Below are 24,810 nucleotides of genomic sequence, written 5' to 3' on the forward strand. Positions count from 1 at the left end.
TTTCATGTTCCCGTTTTACGTTATAGTACACAGATCGATAAATGGCACATTACGTTCCCACAGTGCCATCCCTTCCAGAATTTCACGTATCAACATACAGTTCGTCTTCGTTATGATGTCATATACAGTTTTGGGTGTTTCATTTTTTAAGTTTATGACAGCTTTGAGTGCAGATAATTGTGTGTCATGCTAGAAACAGACGACGGCGTTGCTCTTTTGTTTGCCATCAAAAGTTGGCCACTGCTGTGTTTATCCGGTCGCAAAATGCAGCAAAAGGTTCTACATGAAGGTAATATTGTGATTAAGGTGTGTACATGTCTATACTGCCACTAAAATATGAATACTCCACATGTCTTAATTCGATTTGTGTTTATTTCAAGTATGACTTTAGCTGGATTCAAGTGATCAAAACTCCGTTTACAAAGTAGATTCTTAATCAGAGTATTGTCTTAATCGTGTTAACATCGGAATATTGTTGTCCATGTAGGTTAAGCTCTTTAACCAACCTGATTCGACGCTCTCCGCAGCCCGTTCACACTACGATCTCAAAGCGATTTCACAACATTTTAGCGGTTTTTCCACAGTACACTAATTCAGTTCACTTAGCTGAAAGAGGAGTCCAGAAGTTCGTTTTACTTCAGAAATTGTGTTACACGCAACGGCAGACTCTCGATCAAGTGTCTGTTTCTTCGCACGGAATCGGTTCCTGCTGTTAAACCGGCTCCGGGTTAGCAGCGAGCTAACCGCTAACAGACACAAACAGTCGCTGTTCTCCGAATGAAGGCGCGATTTATGCGACTTTTCCTGAGGCGTGAACCAAACACGGACGTTTTCTGTCCAAATCAGCACAGATTCCACACATTAACCTGCGAACCTTTAACTAGTCAGCAGCGAAGCGAGCTGATCGGAGACGGTTCCGCTTTGTTTTTGAATTATAAATCGCGTCTGTGGCTCGTTCCGGTGTTTTAAACGGCTCTCGTCGGTGTTTCGTCGCTGGTTTTCCGCCATCGCGCGCTGAGGCGGTTTGTGTCCGCGCCAGGCCGCGTCGCTTCTTGTGTAACTCACCGTTTAAAATGCTCCACTATCTTCTCCTCGCGAACATGTTCGGGTAAATTTCCCACCCAGAGGTGTCTGGTTTCCCGAACCATCCTGCGTCGTTCGCGTCCCGTTCATGCACATATATGCGCCTTCGCGTCGTTTAATCTCCGACCGTGAGGTAAAATCCGCTGCTAGCGCGCGTGAGGAAGAAGATCTCGCGGCCCTGCGCGTGCACGAGCGGGAGCGCGCGCGCGACCCTGCGCGCCGCCGTCACAGTGACGTCAGAACACTAGAGACCAGAGCTGATTACGTAATCAGATTCCAAAAATGAAGTACTTGTGATTAGAGTAAATTATACTCCTAATCAGACTAATGATTACATGATTATTCACACTTTAAGCAATAAATTATTCATAATGTCCCTCTTTTTCCTCTTTTAAATTTTTGATTTTTTAAAAATATATATATTTATGTTAAGCACCCCTGAGATTTTAAAGTAAATATTTTAATAATTATGCATCACATTTGCATGTTCACGGTTGTTTGGGTTAATGGTCACGTGACATGCAGGTAAACATACAATATTTCATGTTTTCAGTAAGTGTTTAAGTTTGATTATTTTAAAATGATGTATTTTAATTTTACATTTTTTATGATTGAATTAATCATTAGCTTTTCATTAAACTCATAACCCCCCTGCAGTTCCTTTACGAAGCCCAGTTTGGGAAACCTCTATGTTGTTAATAACAATGAATGGAACTCTTTGAATTTTTACATCATTATGGTACAAGATTATCCTATTTAGATAAGAGACAGGTCAAAAGTAATCTAAAAGTAATCTGATTGTATTCCCAAAGTGTGTAATGTATCGGATTACATTACTGACTACAGTTTTTGTCATGTAATCTGGAATCAGTCACGGATTACAATTTGTAAGTAATCTACCCAGCTCTGATAGAGATTAGATTAGATTAGATTAGATTAGATTAGATTAGATTAGATTAGATTAGATTAGATTAGATTAGATTAGATTGATCATTGCACATGTAAGGTACAGGGCAACGAAATGCAGTTAGCATCTAACCAGAAGTGCAATAAACAGAGGTACAGCAATGCATTGCTAAGAACTTCATTTGAACAACTTTAAAGGAGATTTTCTCAATATTTAGATTTTTTTGCTCCTTCAGATTCCAGATTTTCAAATAGTTGTATCTCAGACAAATATTGTCCGATCATAACAAACCATACATCAATGGAAAGATGATTTATTCAGCTTCAGATGATGTATGAATCTGTGAAAATGTTAAGACTGGTTTTGTGGTCCAGGTCATAAATTCCCTTCTATAAATAGCTGCAGTGTTTCTATCCACTGGGCCATTGTTGGAGAGTGTGGCTTCATCCAGGTAATGGTTATGGTTTTTCTTGCACTTAATGAGAGTATGTGTAATATATAGCTCTGGTTTTACTACATAAATCCTGGGGTATCCCTTCAAGCAAGAAAAACAGGGGAGCAAAAGGCAAGTCCATATGCAGGATTTTCATAATCTCAACCTTTACCCCTTGCCAAAATGTAAATATTTTCGGACATTCCCAGAATATACTGTGTGTGTGATCTCCTACCTTCCAACGTTTCTCTGCTTCTGGACTGTTAACAAATGTTGATATCACCAATGCTGCTCTAAAAACCCTAGGTTTTGTGTTCCAGTCAAACTCTTTCCAGTTATGACTATTAATGCCCTTATGACATTCTGCACATATAGTTTCTCAAGTCTCGTCCTCAATGATTTCGTTAAGTTCAGACTCCCACTTTGCCTTTATGTTAAGTGTGTTATCTGTTGAATCAAGCAACTGGGGTTCATTCATTTCTGAAAGCTTTATACAATTCTCCGGGGAAGCCATCTAACCTTTCTAAATGTATAACGAATGTTTTCAACTGTTAATCATTCTGAAGCATTTAAAGCAGACAGGTTTAACCTTACAGTAGACTCTGAAGTCCTTCATCACTTGAATTATGAAAATAAAACATTTCATTTTAAAGCACAGCCACCATACAATCAGACTTTAGTGCCTTTTTTGCTTCGAGATCATTCTGAGGTTAAACACTGATTTAAAATCATAAGATATAGTTTAATAGCTATGATACTGTTTTTAAAATCAAATCTTTGCATAGTTATGACAGGAAACACTGGCCTCGGAAAAAACGGTTAATCTTAAAAAATAAAGCATACATAAACCCAAATCAGAAATAAAACAGTTATTGAATAAGCATGTCTCCTGAAACATTGCAGTCAATGCAGTTTATGAAAGAAATCATAGCCTATCTGTAAATATTAAATATTCGTTTGTAACCCCCTTTGCATTCGTTAACATTTTCATAAGTAAGTGTAATTTAAAAACACATTTTTCTCAGAAAACACATTTATTGTGTAACTAAATGATGTAATTCTGTTAGATGTAAAATAACCATCACAGTGCCATCAGCGAATTGAAGCAGTCAAGCACAAGAGGACATATATATTAGTAGTTTATTTGAGTCGGATACGGGTGTGTTGCTATTACGCTGGAAATAACACTGAATACGCCGCTGTTGAATAAATATCTTTGGTGCTTTTGTGCATATTACGAGAAAGAGTGCAAAGACCACACTACAGTTGATATGCCGGATACATGGATATAATCAGTGGAATGATAAAAAGAAAGAATGAATGGTCCCAATGCTGCAGTTTGGAATACAATCGGTGTGTCATCATGGTCACATTGGTTTGTGTGTTCAGTGCATCAGCGACACGTGGCACGGTTTACACAGGATCTGCCCGTCCAGCGGGTGGCAGCCGCTCTCATTGGGCTCCGGAGACAGAAGCACACTGCACACCTGAGACACACAGAACATCAGCTCACCGATCGATTCACCTGCTAGTGAATTAAACATGCATACACTGTGAAAAAATCAATCCAGAAAAAGTACTGGCAGCTCATTACACATTCATTTTACGGACGTTTCTGTTAACCCTAAAACACAATGCAATGAAGTGTAAAATTCGAACTAGTAAAACCCTGTAAAAAATAAATACGGAAACATTCTTATTCCTTATACAGTACATTGAATTTTTGAATTGTATTTATTTAACAGGGACAATGCTCATTAATCAACTGTAAAATACTGTAAATAAGCCAGAGTTAGCCTCAATTTGTCATTTTTCATCTGTTGCCCCTTGCCAGATTTTAAAAAGGCACCCTAAAAATCCAATATCTTGCCCTATTTTTACAGATTTTTGTTAGTGTATAAAATCATACATATTGTGCATCATAAAGTAAGTGCATACTACACTGTAAAAAACGGCCGTGAATTTAACGGTAAAAGACTGTAAAAATGCTACAGTTAAAAAACAGTAAGTTCCCCTACCATATACAGTGGGAAACTGTATTGGACATTAAATGTAATGTTACGGTAGTATACTGTTTTTGGAAGTGGAATAAGAATGCATAATTTACAGTGAATAGCTGTAAATTTACATTTCCAGCATTACATTTCAAGTTTGATGTTTTATTGTTGTTGAAATAACTGTTTCTCCTTCATTTTTTCTTATCCGTTAGTGTTGTATGTTACATCTAATGTTGTTACATTAATGTTTATTTCATTATTTCAGTTTCATGTGTGTCACCATGATGATGATTAGTGTTTGAGAATGACACTGTGCACCTTGCTGCTTGTGATAGGCTTTGGTTCATCATGTGACTCTCATCACCTCCTGCTTTTGGTGCTTATCAGTGTAATACAAAGGTACAAAACAGATTTCAGTACTTCAATAGATTGGTATATTAACATTATATATTAATGTTAATGAAATTACAGTATTTAAATGTAAATTTAAGTAAAATCTAAAAAGTTACTACCGTATTTTTAACAGTAGAATTCTGGAAACCACAGCTGCCGTTTTTTTACCGTAAATTTTGGACTAGTATGTTACTGCATACACACACCTCACAGCGGTAACAGGCCTCGTGGTACGAGTGACCCAAACACTCCACCGTGAAGCTGTCGGTTCCGTCTTCCCGCGGGATGATCAGCTCTCCGCATGCGCGACACTGCGGCGCGTATTTCCTACCGATAAAACACATGCAGAGTCTCGTCTCTCAGCTAGCACAATATGTTCTAAGAACGTTATTTTTGAATGTTTTTAGAATGTTCTGTTTTTAAAATGTTTAAGGGAACATTCCATTGTATCATTTTGCATGGGAACGTTACTTTTGAATGTTCACTGAATATTCTGAAACAAAAGTAACATTTAAAAAATCCAACTGAAAACTACGGAAGAGGATTAGATCCAAGCAATAATAAAAGATAAAACCCATCTCAAGATTAAGGTCATTATAATGTGAGAATAAACTTGTTAAATTATGAGAATAAAGTCGTTGTGTTTTGAGACCGTTTCCAATACAAACCACAGATTCCACGATGATTTAAGTCAAGTCAAGCTGCAGCCCTGTTTGAAGTAATTGAAGTTTTAGGTTTCCTGAACAACATTTACATAATTATTACATAAGTATTAATCTCCGACCTACGCCATCGCAAATGCTGTTTACCATGGTCCAACATGGCACGAGTCTGTTTATTCTTAGCATTTTATTTGGAATTTTTTCTCGAAAAAAATTCCAAATAAAAAAAAAAAAATTAGAATATCGGCAGGTCACACTTCCAAAAATCGGAATCGGCCAAGAAAATAGCAATCAGTGCATCTCTATTTTATTCTCAACATTTTATTTCAGCATTTTTCTAAAAATGTTACGAGTTTAATCTGGCATTATAATGACTTTAATCTTGAGATGGTTTTATGTTTTTTATTATTGCTTGGCCCTAGTCATTTCATGAACAACGAATAAATAATGTTTTTGTGCTAAAGTTTTGAGAGCATTATTGAGGAGCAGACAGCTTTGAAGGAAGGTGTTCATGTCTCGTACCTGTAGTAGTCCTGTAGGCAGTAGACCTCGCCCACTTCCCCCTGCGCAAACCTCTGCTCTCCGATTGGCTGTCTGCAGGTCGTGCACACGAAACAGGGCGGGTGATAGGCTCGCTCCAGCGCTCGGATCACATGATCCTTGATGACATCACCGCACGCCCAGCATGGCTCCAGACTGGCCTGCGGACACAGTTCATAACTGTTAAAGCTTTTATCGTGGTTTTCAATTAAGTGTTGTCCGCTTAATTACAAATTTATTAATAATAACAATCATATAACAAAAATAACATTTAAATGCAGTATAACAGAATGCAATACACAAAATGTATAAAGTACACTAATCTTTCAGATTAAAGTGCAAAAAAATATTATAATAAATATAGAAGCCCACTTTCAGGATAAAAAAATTAACTGCATTTTTTTTCCTCACAAGTTTCTACCATTGAACATCCTTGTTCTTCATGTTCAGCTATTATTAAATGTAATGCCATTGTCGGACAGCACAGTTATAAGCGTTTTTTTTCCGTTAGCTTTCAGATAATTCTGAAGTTAGGACAGCTGTGGGGTTGCCCTAAAGTTAAGAGGTTTTTAGGGTTTCTTGTCAAGTTAGGAGGTTTCTGTAAGACCCCTTTCCTATCTGTAGTTCAGATAAGATAACACACTTAGGAAATGCTCTTCTGTAATAGCTTTTGTCCTAAATGTGGTCCTAACTGAAATTACCATGCTCTCAATCAGATTGAGATTTATACATACTGAAAATTTAAGTTTCTATTTTAAAGTTTCTACATGATTTGTGACCCTGGAGCACAAAACCAGTCATAAGGGTCAATTTTTTTCAAAATTGATTGATACATCATCTGAAAGTTGAATAAATAATATTTCCATTGATGTATGGTTTGTTATGATAGGACAATATTTGTCTGAGATACAACTATTTGAAAATCTGGAATCTGAGGGAGCAAAAAAATCTAAATATTGAGAAAATCTCCTTTAAAGTTGTTCAAATGAAGTTCTTAGCAATGCATATTACTAATCAGAAATGAAGTTTTGATATATTTATGGTAGGAAATTTACTAAATATCTTCATGGAACATGATCTTAATATCCTAATGATTTTTGTCATAAAAGAGAAATGTATAATTTTGATCCATACAATGTATTGTTGGCTATTGCTACAGATATACCTGTGTTACTCATGACTGCTTCTGTGCTGCAGGGTCACATATGTGATTGCACTGGTCTGTGATGCTGTGTAAAGGCGGTACCTGGTAGCAGTCGTCACACAGTGGGATGCCAGATTTGTTGTAGTAGATCTTGGCGGCCAGCGGAGCATGGCACTGCCGGCACTGGAAGCACGCGGCGTGGTACGTTCGGTTCAGAGCCTCGATGGCAGGTTCAGACAGCAGCACCAGCTTACGACAGAATCCACACACATCTGACACACACACAACCAGGGTCAATCATTCTTCTCCTGCAGGGTTTGTCATGCACACTCTCTCTGTTTAAATCTAGATTAAAGACATCTCTTTAGCCAAGCATTCACATAATGCATCTCATAATCTTGTACTGCAGTTATATCTGATCAAATGTACATTATTATTATTCATTAGCTTGGGTTGAATAGTTGTATCTCAGCCAAATATTGTCCTATCCTAACAAACCATACATCAATGGAAAGATTAATTATTCAGCTTTTAGATGATGCATAAATCTCAATTTCATAAAATTGACTCTTATGACTGATTTTGTGCTCCAGGGTCACATATAATGTAGAAACTTTAAAATAGAAACTTAAATTTTCTTTAAAGCTGCTTTGCACCGATTTGTATCATGAAAAGCGCTATACAAATAAACTTGAACTGAATTGAATGTAAAGGCGAGGTTTCTCACCAGATGACGACTGGTTCACGTCTCCTCCAGCAGAGGGAGCCGAGCGAAGCAGCGCTTTCCCCCCAGTGCTCTCCTGACAGAAGAACAACAGCCCTGTCATTCACACACACTATACACACACACACACACACACAGAGAGACTCCGCTGCTGCGGGGAAACACACTGACCTGTGCAGGGGCGGCCGGCGGTCTGGGCTCAGGGTCACGGGGGTCATGAGGAGGAGGAGGAGGAGGCAGGAGAGGGAGGTCATCGGGGGCAGGAGGAGCACTGCTCACAGCTGCTAATAGATCAACAATCACTGAGCAAATCCTCACAATTAACACGCATATATCATGTATACAGTCATATATAGCAAATCTCATCTGTGTGATTGTTTATAGCATCGCAAAATGTTACTATATTATCACCCAGCTCTATACATGCTCTATACAGCCGGATATATAGCTAAATGTAAATATGATATCGCCCAGCTATTTATAAAAAGTTGGATATTTAGTATAGTTAGATATATAAGGAAGTGTAAACTATATTTTCGCACAGCTCTATATGTAAAGTTAGATGTATAATATAGTTGTATAATTAGCTAAATGTAAACTGTATTATTACACAGTTCTTTACAGTTTTTTACAATCACTTTGCTACTATTTTCAGAACCTTGATGTCATTTTTCACAACTCTAGACACAAAACTCACAACCAATGATCAAAATGCACATTTTTCAAAACTCTAACCCTTTTCTCAATCGCTTGGATACAATACACATAAAACTTAGATCATTTGTTCATTCAACAGAAATCACCTGTTCAATATGACACAACTTAACATCAAAGTACTGCTATTTCAAAAGGCAATTCACACATTACATTTCAAATGAGTGTCTATTCATTTCCTTACAATGATCTAACTATCAATTGATACATCTGCTCAAAATGATAAGTAACTGTTGCATTACTCTTAATGCATAGTTGTATGGAAACAGACAAACAATCTTCCATGTTTAAATCATGAAAGTTTCAAGATACTGTAACGAGATTTATTGTCACCAATTAGCGTGGAGCATGAACCAATTAGACTACAATATCCATGGATGTAGCCTAATATTTTATCATAATGCTTCATCAGACACTGTGTCTATGGTCCCAAATACTGTACCACCTTTTCAGACTATTTACAGTATTGACAGTACTGCACTGTATAGATGCAGGCCCTTGTAATTGCTTGTCCAATTCTGCCAACTCGTTACTGATGATTGAGGTAACATGGAGCCAGCAGGTGATCCAGGTCACAATGGAGGTCAAGCAGTGGTGGGAGGAAGACGAGGAAGACGTGTTGGTCAAAGGAATGGCAGGGGACAGGCACCCCTTCTGAGAGGTGGTCGTGGGCCTCGTTTGAGAGGTGTGGGGAAACGTGGTAGAGGACAGGCGCCCCTTCTGAGAGGTGGTCGTGGGCCTCGTTTGAGAGGTGTGGGGGAACGTGGTAGAGGACAGGCGCCCCTTCTAAGAGGTGGTCACGGGCCTCGTTTGAGAGGTGTGGGGGAACGTGGTAGAGGACAGGCGCCCCTTCTGAGAGGTGGTCACGGGCCTCGTTTGAGAGGTGTGGGGGAACGTGGTAGAGGACAGGCGCCCCTTCTGAGAGGTGGTCGTGGGCCTCGTTTGAGAGGTGTGGGGGAACGTGGTAGAGGACAGGCGCCTCTTCTGAGAGGTGGTCGTGGGCCTCGTTTGAGAGGTGTGGGGGAACGTGGCAGAGGACAGGCGCCCCTTCTGAGAGGTGGTCGTGGGCCTCGTTTGAGAGGTGTGGCGGAACGTGGCAGAGGACAGGCGCCCCTTCTGAGAGGTGGTCGTGGGCCTCGTTTGAGAGGTGTGGAGGAACGTGGCAGAGGACAGGCGCCCCTTCTGAGAGGTGGTCGTGGGCCTCGTTTGAGAGGTGTGGAGGAACGTGGCAGAGGACAGGCGCCCCTTCTGAGAGGTGGTCGTGGGCCTCGTTTGAGAGGTGTGGAGGAACGTGGCAGAGGACAGGCGCCCCTTCTGAGAGGTGGTCGTGGGCCTCGTTTGAGAGGTGTGGGGGAACGTGGCAGAGGACAGGCGCCCCTTCTGAGAGGTGGTCGTGGGCCTCGTTTGAGAGGCGCGGGGGAACGTGGCAGAGGACAGGCGCCCCTTCTGAGAGGTGGTCGTGGGCCTCGTTTGAGAGGCGCGGGGGAACGTGGCAGAGGACATGCGCCCCTACTGAGAGGTGGTCGTGGGCCTCGTTTGAGAGGTGCGGGGGAACGTGGCAGAGGACAGGCGCCCCTTCTGAGAGGTGGTCGTGGGCCTCGTTTGAGAGGTGTGGAGGAACGTGGCAGAGGACAGGCGCCCCTTCTGAGAGGTGGTCGTGGGCCTCGTTTGAGAGGTGTGGAGGAACGTGGCAGAGGACAGGCGCCCCTTCTGAGAGGTGGTCGTGGGCCTCGTTTGAGAGGTGTGGAGGAACGTGGCAGAGGACAGGCGCCCCTTCTGAGAGGTGGTCGTGGGCCTCGTTTGAGAGGTGTGGGGGAACGTGGCAGAGGACAGGCGCCCCTTCTGAGAGGTGGTCGTGGGCCTCGTTTGAGAGGCGCGGGGGAACGTGGCAGAGGACAGGCGCCCCTTCTGAGAGGTGGTCGTGGGCCTCGTTTGAGAGGCGCGGAGGAACGTGGCAGAGGACAGGCGCCCCTTCTGAGAGGTGGTCGTGGGCCTCGTTTGAGAGGTGCGGGGGAACGTGGCAGAGGACAGGTGCCCCTTCTGAGAGGTGGTCGTGGGCCTCGTTTGAGAGGTGTGGGGGAACGTGGCAGAGGACAGGCGCCCCTTCTGAGAGGTGGTCGTGGGCCTCGTTTGAGAGGCGTGGGGGAACGTGGTAGAGGACAGGCGCCCCTTCTGAGAGGTGGTCGTGGGCCTCGTTTGAGAGGCGTGGGGGAACGTGGTAGAGGACAGGCGCCCCTTCTGAGAGGTGGTCGTGGGCTCGTTTGAGAGGCGCGGGGGAACGTGGCAGAGGACAGGCGCCCCTTCTGAGAGGTGGTCGTGGGCCTCGTTTGAGAGGTGCGGGGGAACGTGGCAGAGGACATGCGCCCCTACTGAGAGGTGGTCGTGGGCCTCGTTTGAGAGGTGCGGGGGAACGTGGCAGAGGACATGCGCCCCTACTGAGAGGTGGTCGTGGGCCTCGTTTGAGAGGTGTGGGGGAACGTGGTAGAGGACAGGCACCCCTTCTGAGAGGTGGTCGTGGGCCTCGTTTGAGAGGTGCGGGGGAACGTGGCAGAGGACAGGCACCCCTTCTGAGAGGTGGTCGTGGGCCTCGTTTGAGAGGTGCGGGGGAACGTGGCAGAGGACATGCGCCCCTACTGAGAGGTGGTCGTGGGCCTCGTTTGAGAGGTGTGGGGGAACGTGGTAGAGGACAACGACAAGGCCACGGACCAAGACAGTGGCAGCAACAGCATAGAGTGTCCAATGAAATTCGGGCAATAGTTGTAGACCATGTCATAAATCATGGCATGACAATGACTGAGGCGGCTACAATGATACAACCAAGCCTCAGAAGGTCAACCGTGGCCTCAATAATCAGAACTTTCCGCAATGAGAACCGGTAAGTTATCAGCATGCACTAAACATTATGCTACTCTCAATTGTCAAATGACTGCATACCAATGTGTATCACAGAATAGGTGATGTGACCAAGTGTCTTCTTACTCTAATGTTCCCTGTAGAATTGTGACCAGGCCAAATAGTGGAGGCAGAGGCTAAATTCTAACTGACCAATAAGAGCAGGCTGTGGTCGATTTGGTTCGGGCCAGAAATGATATTCGCCTTACAAAAATTCGCCAGCATATCTTGGACAATGAAGACATGTTCAACAATGTGGGATCCATAAGTTTGCCGACTATTGCACGCATACTGAAAAGGCACCAGGTATCTATAAAACAACTATACCGTGTGCCTTTCGAAAGAAATGCAGACAGAGTGAAGCAAATGAGGACTGAGTATGTTCAGGTAAGTTCAGTTTCAAGATGGCTGTTGTAAAAACATTCCCAAAAATTCTACATTGTACAGTAATCTCTAAATCTCTTTCCAAAATGTATTTTTAGAGGGTGATGGAGCTGGATGCAGATGACGACCATCACAAATTCATATATTTGGATGAGGCAGGTTTTAATCTGGCCAAGACAAGGAGGAGAGGTCTGAATTTCATTGGCCAGCGGGCAACCATCCAAGTACCTGGACAACGTGGGGCCAACATTACCATGTGTGCGGCTATATCAGAAGATGGTGTGGTGGGACGCAGACCTCATATTGGACCATATAATGCAGCTCTCCTTGTCACCTTTCTTGATGAGCTCGATCAGGTTTGTAGAGCTGAAGGTGTGACCTATGTCATTGTGTGGGACAATGTCAGGTTCCCTCATGCTCATGTGGTGCAAGCATGGTTTCAGGCCCATGCACAATTTACCACCCTGTATTTACCCCCATACTCCCCCTTCCTTAACCCGATTGAGGAATTGTTCTCCGCATGGAGATGGAAGGTTCATGATAGACACCCTCATGAACAAGTCACTCTTCTCCAGGCCATGGATGACGCCTGCAATGACATCACAGCAGACCAGTGTCAGGCCTGGATTGGCCATGCCCGAAGGTTTTTTCCAAGATGTTTGGCTAATGAAAACATCCATTGTGATGTAGATGAGAACCTGTGGCCAAATCCACAACACAGAGTTGATGACAATGTAGAAGTACAGTAATCGCTCCTGTTTTGTTTCTTACAGTACAAGCAAGTTGAGGAACACTGCATTTGATATTTTACAGTACTGTCTTTTCTATTTCATAGCTAATTACTGTATTTTTGCTTTGATTCAAATAAACCTATGTTGTGATTGTACTGTAGTGTTTTGCATCAATATATTACAAACTTTGTTCAATGATTCCACTGTGTCTGTAGTATTCTCTCTACTCCTGCAGTACTTGTACAGAGATGTATTTACTGTACATGTAGTACCATAATGAAACCTGCATCACCTATTTTGTTCTACTATATTTAATGATTGTACGAACAATGACACAGTGAAACTATCGGTTGCTTGTGTGTGGGTGATCTATAGTTATGTTTCAGTGGTATTTCACAGTAAATTTGTTTTTTGAACCAATGATTGTGCAAGATTTCTTTAAAGATGTGAATGCACAATGTTTTGAACATTAGACCGCCTGTGTTACAAGTGATAACCGTTTTGTGTCTAGAGTTGTGAAAAATGACATCAAGGTTCTGAAAATAGTAGCAAAGTGATTGTAAAAAACTGTATATAAAGTTGGATATATAGTATAGGTGGATATATAAAAGTAAACTATATAATTGCTCAGGTCTATATCTAAAGTTGGATATATAGTATAGGTGGATATATAGCAAACTAAACTATAATCACACATCTCTATATATAAAGTTACCAGTCAAAAGTTTTTGAACAGTAAGATTTTTAAAGTTTATTAAAGAATTCTCTTCTGCTCACCAAGCCTGCATTTATTTGATCCAAAATAGAGAAAAAACGGCAATATTGTGAAATATTATTACAATGTAAAACAGCTGTTTTCTATGTGAATATGTGTTAAAGTGTAATTTATTTCTGTGATCTGCAGCTGTATTTTCAGCATCATTACTCCAGTCTTCAGTGTCACATGATCTTCAGAAATCATAATAATATACTGATTTACTGCTCAACAAACATTTCTGATTATTATTATTATTATGTTGAAAACAGCTATCAGAATTCTTTCAGGTTTCTTTGATGAATAGAAAGTTCAGACGAACAGTATTTATCTGAAATAGAAATCTTTTGTGACATTTGAAATATCTTTATAATCACTTTTGCTCAATTTAAAGCATCCTTACTAAATAAAATGATTAATTTCTATAACCCCCCCCCCCCCCCCCCCCCCCCCCCCCCAAAAAAAAATTCTGACTCCAAGCTTTTGAATGGTATAGTATATAATGTTACAAAAGCTTTTTATTTCAGATAAATGCTGATCTTTGGATCTTTCTATTCATCAAAGAATTAAAAAAAAATACTTAACTGTTTTAAATATTGGTAATAATAAATGTCTCTTGAGCAGCAAATCAGTATATTAGAATGATTTCTGAAGGATCATGAAACTGCTGTATGTTATTTTATTGAGCAAATTCGGTCAAAATTTTACAAAAGGCATTCGATACACTAAATGACAATATTTTATTATGTAAATTATCACATTCAAATTTTTCGGAAGATACAATAAAATGGATTGAGTCTTATCTTACATCAAGGAAACCCGGATTAATACATACATATCTTCTTTAGGAGATTGTCCCACAGGGGTTCCTCAGGGGTCAACCCTAGGCCCTTTACTCTTTAGTCTGTATCTGAATGATCTTCCAGATGTTTGTCCTGATGTGCATATTAAAATGTACACAGATGACACTGTGATTTATGTACATGACAAAACAAAAGAAAAGGTGGCACAAAAATGATCTATCGCAATGACAAAAATTTTAGATTGGTTTACTCAGTGCTGCTTAACATTAAATGTTTGTAAAAGTGCATGTATGTATTTTAAAATTAAAAAGAAGGAGGTCCTACCAGCTATATTAGTTAATGGTGAAAATTACAAATTGTACCAGATTTGAAGAATCTTGGAGTTATTTTAGATTCTCATTTAACATTTGAAAAGCATGTTAGAAAAATGGTTTGTGCAGTGTCACCTCAACTTAGAAATGTTAAATTCAATAGAAGCTTCAAGAGTTTTTTTTAATTCTTTGATCTTTTCTCATTTCTCTGATTGTATTACTTCATGGTCACAAGCAGGAAAATCTGCTCTTAGACCTTTATATACTTTGTATAAACGTGCTCTAAAAGTATTTGATAAGAAACCTTACAGGTATCATCATTGTTTGATTATTGATAAGTACAATTTTTTTTACTTTTGACAATTTTATTGTGTTTTATAATTGTTGTTTAATGTACAAAAATTGTTAACACTCTTGCACCTTCACCCTTAAAGGAATGAGTTTTCTCTTGTACTGAAAATATAAGACAAAGGTGATTGTGCAGTGAATTTTAGAGCTGCTGATTTTGGTGGTTCAGCTTTCTCTGTAAGGGCTGTTAATAACTGGAATAATTTACCAATTACTATAAGACAGTGTTCTACTTTAGCACAATTTAAGCTGCATTTGAAAATATGGTTAAAGACGAGTCAGGTGTGTGACCATTGAGTATTTCTGTGGTTTGAATGAAACTTTGGCGAGTTGTAAAATTTTTCTCAATTGTTTGTAGGATGATGCTTTGTAGTATTTATACGGGATATTTTGTAGAAATTTGGATAATATTTTTTATCTGTTAAATTTTGGGGGGATTTTACTATAAATGGTATTATACTGATGTTTTTGTCACATAATTTGTTTTGTATTTTCCAGCCCAGGGACAGCAGATGAAATTTAGCTCCGTGGCTAATTCTGTTTCCTGACAGTCTATTGTCCCTGTCAAATAATGAATAAAAAATAAAAATAATAAAATGTGACACTGAAGACTGGAGTAATGATGCTGAAAATACAGCTTTGATCACAGAAATAAATTACAGTTTAACACATATTACCATAGAAAACAGTTACTTTAAACGGTAAAAAATATTTCACAATATTGCTGTTTTTGCTGTATTTTGGATCAAATAAATGCAGGCTTGGTGAGCAGAAGAGACTCCCTTAAATACATTAAAAATCTTACTGTTCAAAACCGTTTTGACTGCTAATGTATATATAGTTAGATATATAACAAAATGCAAACTCTATTATTGTACAGCTGTATATATAAAGTTGGATATATATAGTATAGTTGGATATAGTAAAATGTAAACTATTTTATCACCCATGTGTTAACATCATGACTCGACGTCACGTGTATTGTGAGAAGTGCTCTGTAATAAAAGTGATGTGATTACCGTCTGGAGCGCGCGTGTCTCGTCTGCAGGGGGCGCTGTGGACGTGAGCCGTCGGCGTGACTGTCGCTCTGAACGGAGACGTCAGAGTGATGAAGACCGACGACACCATCCTCTTCTGAGGGGTCGCGGACGCCATGATGCTGGAACACACTGGAGAAACACAACAAACCTTTCTGCTAACGCTGAAGCAACGTTGAGGCAACGTCTGGCGCTATTTCAGACTGAAAAATAGGTGCTAAAATCTGCTTTACTCTACACGGACTTACTGGACACTTTTGCACATTGATGAGATCAACTAAATAAATTAACGAAATAAACAATAACTAAATGTGACCCTGGACCACAAAACCAGTCATAAGGGTCAATTTTTTGAAATTGAGATTTCTCCATCATCTGAAAGAGATCTTTAGTTGATCTGAGAAACTATTTGAAAATCTGGAATCTGAGGGTTCAAAAAAATCTAAATATTTATAAAATCTCCTTTAAAGTTGTTCAGATGAAGTTCTTAGCAATGCACACATGTCCCTGCAGCACAAAAGCAGTCATCAGTAACACAGGTATATCTGTAGCAATAGACAACAATACATTGTATGGATCAAAATTATACATTTCTCTTTTATGACAAAAATCATTAGAATATTAAGATCATGTTCCATGAAGATAATTAGTACATTTCCTACCATAAATATATCAAAACTTCATTTTAGATTAGTAATATGCATTGCTAAGAACTTCATTTGAACAACTTTAAAGGAGATTTTCTCAATATTTAGATTATTTTGCTCCCTCAGATTCCAGATTTTCAATATAATGATAATGAATAAATCTCAGTTTCAAAAGATTGACCCTTATGCCTGCCTGTGTGCTCCAGGGTCACAGATAGCTAAAGAACTGTATTGGAATGTCTTAGACGTGTTGCTAGGCGTGTCAGAGTCTTAACCTGACGTCTTCTCAGGTCTCTCAAGTTCACTCATTAATGTGTGGAGTGACGCTGTTTTAGGTTGAATATACGTTACAGAAACGTTCTCCCGCATATATAATAAATCTGAACACACACACACACAGAGGTGCAGAGTGTGTTAGAGGCTTCACAGACTCTTCATCTGAAAGATCTTTAGCAGCGCATTACAAATGAACTGAAGATCAGCAGAACTTCAGAAGCTCCACACACAAACTCAGAGAAACTCATGTTGGCTTTCTGTCCTGCTGTTGAGATATCACAGTCTCTTTTCTCTCTCTCTGAGCTCAAACATACCTGATCCGCAGAATGAACTCTTGCTCTGTGTGGTTCCTCGTTCCTGGAGATCTGTAGTCCCTCAAACACGGGCCGAGAGACAGACAGACTGAGAGAGAGAGAGAGAGAGAGAGAGAGAGAGAGCGCTGTAGCAGTCAGGATCTGTATCTGCATTAGGCCACGCCTTTTCCTCCCTCGCTCGCCCTCCTGTCTCTCTCTCTGTGTCTGTCTCTCTCTCAGATCAGCAGAAGTGAAGAGTTAAACACTTACCGACTGATAAAGTGCAGTAAAATGTATGACACACACACACACAGCAGGATGTGACTGTACCTGCCTTCCTCAGCTCTGCTCTGTCCGTCTCTCTCTCTCTCATTGTTCTGTCAGTGTTATTTTCTCTACCTCCCTCAGTGTCTGCCCTCTTTTCTCTCCCATCCCCCACTCCACTCTCTCTCCCGCTGACTTCACACGCTCAATGAGAACTACATCAACTACATGAGCTATAACAACTATACAAACTTACTACATAAACTGTAAAAGCTACACAAACTAATCTATATGAAGACACTAAACTATGTGACCCTGGAGCACAAAACCAGTCATAAGGGTCAATTTTGTATATAAAAGCTGAATAAATAATCTTTCCATTGATGTATGGTTTGTTATGATAGGGCAATATTTGGCTGAGATACAACTATTAGAAAATCTGGAATCTGAGGGAGCAAAAAAATCTAAATATTGAGAAAATCTCCTTTAAAGTTGTTCAAATGAAGTTCTTAGCAATGCATATTACTAATCAAAAATGAAGTTTTTATATATTTATGGTAGGAAATTTACTAAATATCTTCATGGAACATGATCTTAATATCCTAATGATTTTTGTCATAAAAGAGAAATGTATAATTTTGACTCATACAATGTATTGTTGACTATTGCTACAAATATACCTGTTACTCATGACTGCTTTTGTGCTCCAGGGACACATATCAACTAAATAAATTACTAGGCTGAACATTATATAAACTAAACAAACTACATACAACTGTAAGAATTTAAAAAATGATATAAACAATATAAACTCTATGATCTAAACAAATTATAAAAACTTCAAACTACATACAAACTATATAAACATAAAAAAAACGGTATAATCTATATAAAGTAAACAGATAAACAACTACATAAACTGTAGACTCTATATAAACTTAAACTTCATAACCTATACCAACTACATGAATTAAACAATCAGTATTACCAATCCAAGCTACATAAACTTGACTTAATATATAAACTATACAAACTATATGAACAAGAAAAACTATATAACTACATGAATTAACTACAAAACTATAAGATGTGCATGCACTGCTCTTTAGCAGACAGCTGTGGAAGCGAGATGAGACTCTATATCAGCAGAGAGTGCGAGTTTAACCTCGAGAGCACAAGAAGAATCTGGGGGGAGGAGCTAAAGAAATAAAAACAGAGGAAGGAGAGGGGGAGGGGCTTTGGAATGCGTCGGTGACATCACAGCTGCCGGAGGGATCCTGTCCAATGGTGACATCATCCTCCGCACACAAGCTCCTCCCACAGAACGATTCCAGAGGAAAATCTGATTCAAACCCTCACGATTCGCTTGTTTATATATTACATTATACAAACAATCACACATTTATAAGAGCAAACTGAGTCCAAATACTGTGTCTCTGTGAGGAACATGAGTAAGGAGGTTGTGAATCATGATCTGTCATCACTGAGTAAGAGGTTTAACCTGTTTTACTGTGTTTAGTTAGTGATTAACTAGCGTTTATCTGCATCAGATACTGATCAGCTTCTCGTTTGAGGTAAAAGTACAAACACCACCTAATTCTGAAGAACCCTTACGAAAATTAACCATGTTTTATTGTATTATTCACGGTATTTATTTATTTATTTTTGCGTATTTGCCATTTGTATAACCACAATTTTATTACAAATACTATGGTTAAACTGTAGCGAAACCATGTTTAATTTGTGGTTACCATGATTTAATTATAGTAACCATGGTTTTATTGGTTAATTTTCGTAAGGCAATCTGGAGTGCACGTCAATGCTCCCTAGTTGATAGTAAACAAATGTTCCAAGAGATGAAAGCTGACTAAACTAGAAAAGAAGAAGAGACAGCAGAAGGGAAAGAGATGAAAGCTGATTAAACTAGAAAAGAAGAAGAGAGAGCAGAAGAGAAAGAGATGAAAAGAAGAAGAGACAGCAGAAGAGAAAGAGACGAAAGCTGATTAAACTAGAAAAGAAGAGAGAGCAGAAGAGAAAGAGATGAAAAGAAGAAGAGACAGCAGAAGAGAAAGAGACGAAAGCTGATTAAACTAGAAAAGAAGAGAGCAGAAGAGAAAGGGATGAAAAGAAGAAGAGAGCAGAAGGGAAAGAGACGAAAGCTGATTAAACTAGAAAAGAAGAGACAGCCGAAGAGAAAGAGATGAAAAGAAGAAGAGACAGCAGAAGGGAAAGAGACGAAAGCTGATTAAACTAGAAAAGAAGAGACAGCCGAAGAGAAAGAGACGAAAGCTGATTAAACTAGAAAAGAAGAGACAGCCGAAGAGAAAGAGATGAAAAGAAGAAGAGACAGCAGAAGGGAAAGAGACGAAAGCTGATTAAACTAGAAAAGAAGAAGAGACAGCAGAAGGGAAAGAGACTAAAGCTGATTAAACTAGAAAAGAAGAAGAAGAAGAAGAGAGAGCAGAAGAGAAAGAGATGAAAAGAAGAAGAGACAGCAGAAGAGAAAGAGACGAAAGCTGATTAAACTAGAAAAGAAGAGAGCAGAAGAGAAAGAGATGAAAAGAAGAAGAGACAGAAGAAGGGAAAGAGACGAAAGCTGATTAAACTAGAAAAGAAGAAGAAGAGAGAGCAGAAGAGAAAGAGATGAAAAGAAGAAGAGACAGCAGAAGGGAAAGAGACTAAAGCTGATTAAACTAGAAAAGAAGAAGAAGAAGAAGAGAGAGCAGAAGAGAAAGAGATGAAAAGAAGAAGAGACAGCAGAAGGGAAAGAGACGAAAGCTGATTAAACTAGAAAAGAAGAGACAGCAGAAGGGAAAGAGATGAAAAGAAGAAGAGACAGCAGAAGGGAAAGAGACGAAAGCTGATTAAACTAGAAAAGAAGAAGAAGAAGAAGAGAGAGCAGAAGAGAAAGAGATGAAAAGAAGAAGAGACAGCAGAAGGGAAAGAGACGAAAGCTGATTAAACTAGAAAAGAAGAAGAAGAAGAAGAGAGAGCAGAAGAGAAAGAGATGAAAAGAAGAAGAGACAGCAGAAGGGAAAGAGACGAAAGCTGATTAAACTAGAAAAGAAGAGACAGCAGAAGGGAAAGAGATGAAAAGAAGAAGAGACAGCAGAAGGGAAAGAGACGAAAGCTGATTAAACTAGAAAAGAAGAAGAAGAAGAAGAGAGAGCAGAAGAGAAAGAGATGAAAAGAAGAAGAGACAGCAGAAGAGAAAGAGACGAAAGCTGATTAAACTAGAAGAGAAGAAGAAGAGAGAGCAGAAGAGAAAGAGACGAAAGCTGATTAAACTAGAAAAGAAGAAGAGACAGAAGAAGAGAAAGAGATGAAAGCTGATTAAACTAGAAAAGAAGAGACAGCCGAAGAGAAAGAGATGAAAAGAAGAAGAGACAGCAGAAGGGAAAGAGACGAAAGCTGATTAAACTAGAAAAGAAGAAGAAGAGAGAGCAGAAGAGAAAGAGATGAAAAGAAGAAGAGACAGCAGAAGGGAAAGAGACGAAAGCTGATTAAACTAGAAAAGAAGAAGAGACAGCAGAAGGGAAAGAGACTAAAGCTGATTAAACTAGAAGAGAAGAAGAGACAGAAGAAGGGAAAGAGACGAAAGCTGATTAAACTAGAAAAGAAGAAGAGACAGCAGAAGGGAAAGAGACGAAAGCTGATTAAACTAGAAAAGAAGAAGAAGAAGAAGAGAGAGCAGAAGAGAAAGAGATGAAAAGAAGAAGAGACAGCAGAAGAGAAAGAGACGAAAGCTGATTAAACTAGAAGAGAAGAAGAAGAGAGAGCAGAAGAGAAAGAGACGAAAGCTGATTAAACTAGAAAAGAAGAAGAAGAAGAAGAGAGAGCAGAAGAGAAAGAGATGAAAAGAAGAAGAGACAGCAGAAGAGAAAGAGACGAAAGCTGATTAAACTAGAAGAGAAGAAGAAGAGAGAGCAGAAGAGAAAGAGACGAAAGCTGATTAAACTAGAAAAGAAGAAGAAGAAGAAGAGAGAGCAGAAGAGAAAGAGATGAAAAGAAGAAGAGACAGCAGAAGAGAAAGAGACGAAAGCTGATTAAACTAGAAAAGAAGAAGAGACAGCAGAAGGGAAAGAGACGAAAGCTGATTAAACTAGAAAAGAAGAAGAGACAGCAGAAGAGAAAGAGATGAAAGCTGATTAAACTAGAAAAGGTGAAGAGACAGCAGAAGGGAAAGAGACGAAAGCTGATTAAACTAGAAAAGAAGAAGAGACAGCAGAAGGGAAAGAGACGAAAGCTGATTAAACTAGAAAAGAAGAAGAGACAGCAGAAGGGAAAGAGACGAAAGCTGATTAAACTAGAAAAGAAGAGAGAGCAGAAGAGAAAGAGATGAAAAGAAGAAGAGACAGCAGAAGGGAAAGAGACAAAAGCCGATTAAACTAGAAAAGAGAGAGCAGAAGAGAAAGAGATGAAAAGAAGAAGAGACAGCAGAAGGGAAAGAGACGAAAGCTGATTAAACTAGAAGAGAAGAAGAAGAGAGAGCAGAAGAGAAAGAGACGAAAGCTGATTAAACTAGAAAAGAAGAAGAGACAGCAGAAGGGAAAGAGACGAAAGCTGATTAAACTAGAAGAGAAGAAGAAGAGAGAGCAGAAGGGAAAGAGATGAAAGCTGATTAAACTAGAAAAGAAGAAGAAGAGAGAGCAGAAGAGAAAGAGACGAAAGCTGATTAAACTAGAAAAGAAGAGACAGCAGAAGAGAAAGAGACGAAAGCTGATTAAACTAGAAAAGAAGAGAGAGCAAAAGAGAAAGAGATGAAAAGAAGAAGAGACAGCAGAAGGGAAAGAGACGAAAGCTGATTAAACTAGAAAAGAAGAAGAGACAGCAGAAGGGAAAGAGACGAAAGCTGATTAAACTAGAAAAGAAGAAGAGACAGCAGAAGGGAAAGAGACGAAAGCTGATTAAACTAGAAAAGAAGAAGAGACAGCAGAAGGGAAAGAGACGAAAGCTGATTAAACTAGAAAAGAAGAAGAGACAGCAGAAGGGAAAGAGACGAAAGCTGATTAAACTAGAAAAGAAGAGAGAGCAGAAGAGAAAGAGATGAAAAGAAGAAGAGACAGCAGAAGGGAAAGAGACAAAAGCCGATTAAACTAGAAAAGAGAGAGCAGAAGAGAAAGAGATGAAAAGAAGAAGAGACAGCAGAAGGGAAAGAGACGAAAGCTGATTAAACTAGAAGAGAAGAAGAAGAGAGAGCAGAAGAGAAAGAGACGAAAGCTGATTAAACTAGAAAAGAAGAAGAGACAGCAGAAGGGAAAGAGACGAAAGCTGATTAAACTAGAAGAGAAGAAGAAGAGAGAGCAGAAGGGAAAGAGATGAAAGCTGATTAAACTAGAAAAGAAGAAGAAGAGAGAGCAGAAGAGAAAGAGACGAAAGCTGATTAAACTAGAAAAGAGAGAGCAGAAGAGAAAGAGACGAAAGCTGATTAAACTAGAAAAGAAGAGACAGCAGAAGAGAAAGAGACGAAAGCTGATTAAACTAGAAAAGAAGAGAGAGCAAAAGAGAAAGAGATGAAAAGAAGAAGAGACAGCAGAAGGGAAAGAGACGAAAGCTGATTAAACTAGAAAAGAAGAGAGAGCAGAAGAGAAAGAGATGAAAAGAAGAAGAGACAGCAGAAGGGAAAGAGACGAAAGCTGATTAAACTAGAAAAGAAGAAGAAGAAGAGAGAGCAGAAGAGAAAGAGATGAAAGCTGATTTAACTAGAAAAGAAGAAGAGACTGAAGTTCATACACGGGTTTCCTGCCGCAGTGACTCCAGAACACGGCTCCATCTTCTGAACACACTGCAGAGAGACGCTCAAAAACACTCAGATTCAGTCAGAATCACCACACAACCCTCAAAGAACTCGCAACTGGCACAGAATTTAAAAACCGCAAAGATAATCTGCAGATTAAATGATGAGAAACGTTAAATTAGCTGGAAACGCAAGTCACGTGATCTAGTTTTCCTCACAGTGATTTGGGAAGCCGCCATATTGTTTATCTGTTTATTAGAAGCAAAACACTGTAGATTTACATTTACATTTAGTCATTTGGCAGACGCTTTTATCCAAAGCGACTTACAATTGGGGAATACAAAAAGCGATTAATCTTGAAGAGGCAATCAGACAGAGGAAGTGCTCGTAACACCAAGTCTCAGTCATTGTTCAAATAAGTACAAGCTAGTAAGGGGAGAGAAAGATAGAGGAAAATATTAAGTTTTTTTTTTTTTTTTTGAGTTTAGGATGAAGTCAAGTACTGCCGAAAGAGATGAGTTTTCAGTTGTTGCTTGAAGATTGCCAGGGATCCGGCGTTCCGGATAGGGATGGGAAGATTATTCCACCAGCCAGGAATGGTGAACGAGAATGTTCTGGAGAGTGATTTTGAGCCTCTCTGTGATGGTACCACAAGGCGTCGCTCACTAGCAGATCTCAGACTTCTGGAGGGGATGTAGGTTCGTAATAGTGAGTGGAAGTAGAAGGGTGCTGAGCCTGTGGTCGTTCTGTACGCAAGCATCAGTGACTTGAACTGGATGCGAGCTGCAACTGGTAGCCAGTGCAAGGAGATGAAGAGAGGTGTAACATGCGCTCTTCTGGGCTCGTTGAAGATCAGTCGTGCCGCTGCATTCTGAATCATTTGTAGAGGTTTGATTGTGTTTGATGGCAGACCAGCCAGAAGAGCATTGCAGTAGTCCAGTCTAGAAACAACAAGGGCCTGGACAAGAAGTTGTGCAGCATGCTCTGTCAGAAAGGGCCTGATCTTTCTGATGTTGTGTAGTGCAAACCTGCAGGATCGAGCAGTCTTTGCAATGTGCTCTTTGAAGGTCAGCTGGTCATCAAAGATTACACCAAGATTTCTGACCGAAGTTGATGGGGTAATCATTGATGAGCCTAACTGAATCGTGAAGTCATGCTGTAGAGTCGGAGTGGCAGGGAAGACCAGAAGTTCCGTCTTTGCCAGGTTGAGCTGTAGGTGATGTTCTTTCATCCACGCCGAGATGTCCGCCAGGCAGCCTGAGATCCGTGCAGCTACCGTTGGGTCATCTGGTTGAAAAGAGAGATAAAGCTGTGTGTCATCGGTAGGGCTGGGTATCGAGTTCGATACTTTTTAGGCACCGACCGAATTGCCTCGATACCACCGAGTATTAAAAAACGTCTTGTCGTTCGGTACCAAATTTCGATACCTAAGGGGTTAATCTCATCACCGTCAGTGAGCCAATAAGCCTGCAGCACTAGGTGTGTTTGACTAGAAGTGGCGCGGCGCTGATAGATCAGTGTTTGACATCCGCGAGAGCGTTTCGAAAGCGCACGGAGCAGTCTGCTCTCTATATCGCGCAGTTTGTTTACTAAACACAGACTGAAGCTCGCGTGACGCTCGCGGTGATTTCTGCGTCTGCCACCTACCTAAATGAGGACATAAACACATGAACAACATCTCCATAACTGCTATGAGAGTCAATTAATGAGCATTTTACCGTTTGATTCGAGTAAAA

General features: G+C 40.0%; 2 protein-coding genes across 8 annotated transcripts in view; both read right to left on the reverse strand.

Moving 5' to 3' along the window:
* The window catches only part of LOC306874450 (msx2-interacting protein-like), a 31,430-nt gene extending 30,141 nt beyond the window's left edge, over positions 1-1,289 (reverse strand). For 2 of the 7 annotated variants that reach the window (XM_079424504.1, XM_079424500.1), the window contains exon 1: positions 1,066-1,289. In XM_079424504.1, the coding sequence (XP_079280630.1) occupies positions 1,066-1,148 (83 nt within the window). In that variant the 5' untranslated portion in view covers positions 1,149-1,289. The remainder of the gene's footprint in view (positions 1-1,065) is intronic. The other 5 variants (XM_079424506.1, XM_079424501.1, XM_079424507.1 and 2 more) reach the window with 3 other exon arrangements.
* A 2,032-nt stretch (positions 1,290-3,321) lies between these two features.
* LOC306875391 (filamin-binding LIM protein 1-like) lies at positions 3,322-17,458 on the reverse strand. Its single transcript, XM_079425906.1, has 9 exons — positions 17,404-17,458; positions 17,095-17,182; positions 15,840-15,989; positions 8,055-8,164; positions 7,887-7,959; positions 7,262-7,431; positions 5,998-6,176; positions 5,020-5,140; positions 3,322-3,910 (listed from the first exon to the last, which is right to left on the reverse strand). Exons 3-9 carry the CDS (start codon positions 15,973-15,975, stop codon positions 3,809-3,811), a joined length of 891 nt encoding a protein of 296 aa, XP_079282032.1. The 5' UTR covers positions 15,976-15,989; positions 17,095-17,182; positions 17,404-17,458; the 3' UTR covers positions 3,322-3,808.
* Positions 17,459-24,810: the final 7,352 nt, after the last annotated feature.

This window comes from Barbus barbus (genome assembly GCF_936440315.1).
Source record: "Barbus barbus genome assembly, chromosome: 9".
Classification (NCBI taxonomy): Eukaryota; Metazoa; Chordata; class Actinopteri; order Cypriniformes; family Cyprinidae; genus Barbus; species Barbus barbus.